The sequence below is a fragment of the Myotis brandtii genome, unplaced genomic scaffold (assembly GCF_000412655.1).
Source record: "Myotis brandtii unplaced genomic scaffold, ASM41265v1 scaffold1236, whole genome shotgun sequence".
Taxonomy (NCBI): domain Eukaryota; kingdom Metazoa; phylum Chordata; class Mammalia; order Chiroptera; family Vespertilionidae; genus Myotis; species Myotis brandtii.
The window spans coordinates 670200-674260 of NW_005354316.1; the positions used below are offsets into that span (position 1 = coordinate 670200).

The 4061-nt window shown below is 62.8% G+C and overlaps 1 protein-coding gene across 1 annotated transcript in view; it reads right to left on the reverse strand.

The window, feature by feature from the left end:
- Nucleotides 1-6: 6 nt before the first annotated feature.
- Nucleotides 7-4061, reverse strand: part of PNPLA2 (patatin-like phospholipase domain containing 2) — a 14766-nt gene continuing 10711 nt past the window's right edge. The window contains exons 4-10 of the mRNA XM_014534000.1: nt 1951-2183; nt 1809-1874; nt 1260-1469; nt 910-970; nt 671-823; nt 342-474; nt 7-164 (exon numbers count right to left, since the gene is read on the reverse strand). Of these exons, the coding sequence (XP_014389486.1) occupies nt 38-164; nt 342-474; nt 671-823; nt 910-970; nt 1260-1469; nt 1809-1874; nt 1951-2183 (983 nt within the window). The 3' untranslated portion in view covers nt 7-37. The remainder of the gene's footprint in view (nt 165-341; nt 475-670; nt 824-909; nt 971-1259; nt 1470-1808; nt 1875-1950; nt 2184-4061) is intronic.

Sequence of the window (4061 nt, forward strand, 5' to 3'; positions counted from 1 at the left end):
AAGTGAGGCTGTGGCCCCCGTGAGTGCAGCCACGGGCTTACCTGGAGGGCAGGCGGCTGCCCAGCTTCCTCTTGGCACGCATCACCAGGTACTGGCAGATGCTGCCCGTCTGCTCCCTCATCCACCGGATGTCCTCGGGCACGTCGGGCAGCCACTCCAGCAAGCTGGGCGGGTGGGAGGCACGGCCTCAGGGTCAGGGCCTGTCCCTTGCCCACCCCCCACCCTTGGCCCTGACATCTCTATCCTCCCCCTGCCAGCTGCCTCTTCCCTGGGGTGACCACCCTCAGGAATGGTCCCCAAGGTTGGTCCAGGCTCCTCTCCTGCCCGCCCCCATCGTGTACCGGATGGTGAAGGACACAGCGCTCTCCAGGGGCAGAGTGTAGGGCATCATCATAGCTGTGGCCAGGCGCACGGGCAGCATGTTGGAGAGTGTGGTCAGCAGGTCCTTGGGCTCCATGCAGGCCTCCAGCAGGGCTTGGGGGGAGCAAGAGGGAGGCTGACCACCAGTGGGGGAGGTGGCGCCAGCCCTGCTCTGCTCCACCACCCTCCCCATGGCCCTCCACCCTCACTGAGCCGTGCCCCCCACGCACCCTCACTGAGCCGTCCCCCCACGCACCCTCACTGAGCCGTGCCCCCCACACACCCTCACTGAGCCGTGCCCCCCACACACCCTCATTGAGCCGAGCAGGCAGATGCTCCAGGATGTGATCCTCCACCAGAGCCCTCTCCACCACCATCACAGCTTTCTCCTGGTCCTCATCTTGGCGGACAGGGGGCTTGGCTGGGGGCAGTGCCAGCAGGGGATTGGGCCTGTCCAGGAGGCCTGGGTGGGGAGGACCAAACATGTGGTCAGCTCAGCGGAGGGGGCCATGGTGCAGAGCCCCCGCCCCCAGGGTCTGGCCCACACACCATTCCTCCGCAGGAAGCGCAGGCCGTCCCGGTAGCCCTGCTTGCACATCTCCCGCAGCACCTGAGGGCAGGGAAGGGGGAGCAGGAAGTCAGACACACCCAGTCTGTCCCTGGGGTCCCTGCAAACCCCACCCCTCCCCACCACAAGCTAAGGGATCCAGGACCTGGGACAGATCCAGGCTGGAGAGGCTGCCCCCGTGGAGAGGTCCTGCAGGCCACAGGCTTCCTTCCCAGCCCTCAGAAGAGCTGTCCCGGCCCCCCGCCCTGTCCCTCAGGAGCGGTCAGAGGGGCAGCTTTCGCCCCAGGACCAGGACCAGGACCAGGTGAGGAGGCGAAATCAGCGCGCTCACCATGGGCTCGGGCGGGAACAGGGCCTTGGAGAGGCGGTAAAGGTTGCGCAGGTTGAACTGGATGCTGGTGTTGGTCACCCGAAGCTCGTGGATGTTGGTGGAGCTGTCCTGCGGGCAGATGTCACTCTCGCCCGAGAAGGGGGACACGGTGATGGTGTTCTTGAGCTCATAGAGCGGCAGGTTGTCTGAGATGCCCCCATCCACATAGCGCTGAGGCGGCAGGGACACACGGTCACACGGTGAGGGGCCTGCAGAATGGCTGGCTGCCGCATGGGCCCCTCCCAGTGGCTGTTTCATTTGAGCCTTTCACCCACTAGGCACCGGCCACGGCCCGCCCTGGGCGCTGAGAAATAGCCAGACATTGGGGCGGGGGGGGAAGGGGGGGCACAGCTACAGGAAGTGTAAGTGGCCACGGGCTGGCCTGGCTCTTGAGTAACTCCGGGGAAGTGAGGCAACAGGCAGTGGCAGGAGTGAGGGGCTGGGGGACAGCTTCCTCCTCACCCTCCTCCCTCAGCGCCCGGCAGGGTCTCATCACCCAGATGCACTTACTACGCCCTGGAGGATGGGAGGGATGAGGCCGCAGTACACGGGGATGAAGGTGCTGCAGACGTTGGCCTGCGGGAAGGACAGAGCGGGCGGTGAGCCGGGGCTTTGGGGCGGCGGCGCCCCGGGTGACCCCTGCAGGGCCCACCTGGATGAGCTCCTCCTTGGAGCTGAAGTGGTAGATGATGACGTTCTCGCCGTCCGAGACGCGGGTCAGGGAGATGCCCAGGCGCCCGCTGGCGCGCTCGTGGCTGTCGGCGGGCAGGGTCTTCATCAGGCAGCTGCGGATGGTCTTCACCAGGTTGAAGGAGGGGTGCAGCGGGCCCAGGAACCGCTTCCGGGCCTCCTTAGACACCTCGATGATGTTGGCACCGGCCTCGCCTGGGGCACAGGGCCAAGGGTCAGGGGCCAGCACTCCTGGACTTAGCACCTCCCTATGGCTCCATGCCAGTGTCTCTGGGCACACCGACTAGTGGCATCCCCTCCACCCTGGAGGAATCCCAGTGTCCAGCAGGGGGCCTGTCCCACAATTGGGACTTTTGCCACCTGCCCCTGAAGAGAGAGGCAGGCCACCCCCCCTGGGAAGACAGACAGTGGGGCTGCCAACTGGGGCTGGACCTGCCCTCTGCCCTCTGCCCGGTTGTTTCCCAACAGCCTGCCCTGGTCCATGAGTCACCAGGCCTGGCCGCATGTGGCACTCAGCCTGGGGAGCGGGCGGCAGAGGCTCAACTCTGACCAGCCTCAGCCTTTACCCACTTGGCCAGATCCAGACCCCCAAAACCCAGCGCAGCCCAGGGGCCCCACAGGGTAGAAAGAGTGGGGTCCCACCACCACGGAAAGCACAATTGTGTCCCACTGCAGCCAGGCGCAAGCAGCCCCCTAACACTCCTCTTGGGGGCCGTGGGGGCCAGCCTAGGATAAAGCTAGAGTGGGAGGGGCCCAGGAGTGGTCAGGAGCAGAGGGATCTGTGAGGAGCCCAGGACAGGCCCTCCTCCAGGCCACACCCAGGGCAGAGTGAGCAGTGTGGGGGCACCTGCCACCCCGGGGGCTCCAGCTGCCCGAGACCACAAGTGAAAAAGAGGCTTCTCGCCCTGGCCGGGTGGCTCAATTGGTTGGAGTGTCGGCCTGCACACCAAAAGGTTGCCGGTTCAACTCCTGGTCAGGGCACGTACCTAGGTTTCGGGCTCATTCCCTGGTTGAGACATGTACAGGAGGCAACTGATTGATGTTTCTGTCACATCAATGTTTCTCTCTTTCCCTTTCTCTCTAAAATGAATAAAAACATATCCTTGAGTAAGGGTTTTTTAAAAAAAAAGATAGATTATGGTTGATAATCTCTCACTATAAAAAAAGAAAAAGATGCCCTAGCCAGTTTGGCTCAGCGAATAGAGCTTCGAACTGCAGACCGAAGGGTCCCAGGTTCAATTCCGGTCAGAGGCACATACCTCGGTTGCAGGCTCCTCCCTGGCCGGGCCCTGGTTGGGGCACATGCAGAAGGCAACCAATCGATGTGTCTCTCTCACATTGATGTTTCTCTCTGTCTTTCCTTCTCTCTTCCACTCTCTCTAAAAATCAATGGAAAAATATCCTCCATTTTTTTGGGTGAGGATTAACAAAAGAAAAAGAAAGAAAAAAAAAAAAGAGGCGTTTTGAGAGTGGTGTGTGGGGTGGGGGAGGAGTCATGTCCTCAATGGGGTTCCAGGGACCTGGGTGTCTCTCTCTCTCTCTTTTTTCAGAGAGGAAGGGAGAAGGAGAGAGAGATAGCAACATAAACGATGAGAGAGAATCATGGATGGGCTGCCTCCCGCATGCCCCACACTGGGGATTGAGGCTGCAACCCAGGCACGTGCCCTTGACCGGAATCGAACCGGGGACCCTTCAGTCCGCAGGCCGACGCTCTTCCCACTGAGCCAAACCGGCCAGGGCCTGGGTGTCTCCCGAGGCCAGCGTGGGGACTGAGGACTCTGGTCTGAAGGCCTCCTGAGAGGGAGGGGTCGGGGCCCCAGTGGTGGGTCCCCTTCCCAGGAGTGTGGAGGCAAGTTCCCACCCCACCCCTCAGGGCAAAGGTCCTGGGGAGGAGGCAGGGGAGAGCCCCGCACAGGCTCCTGCCGGGCGGGGCACTGATGACCCCTGGGTCACCTTGCTGCCCAGAGTGGCGGGGGCTGGGCAGCGCTCCCAGGACGCCTGGACTGTAAACACTCAGGCACCGGGAAGTGTGTGTGAGTGGAGGCGTCCTTCCCGGCACACTCACACCTCTGC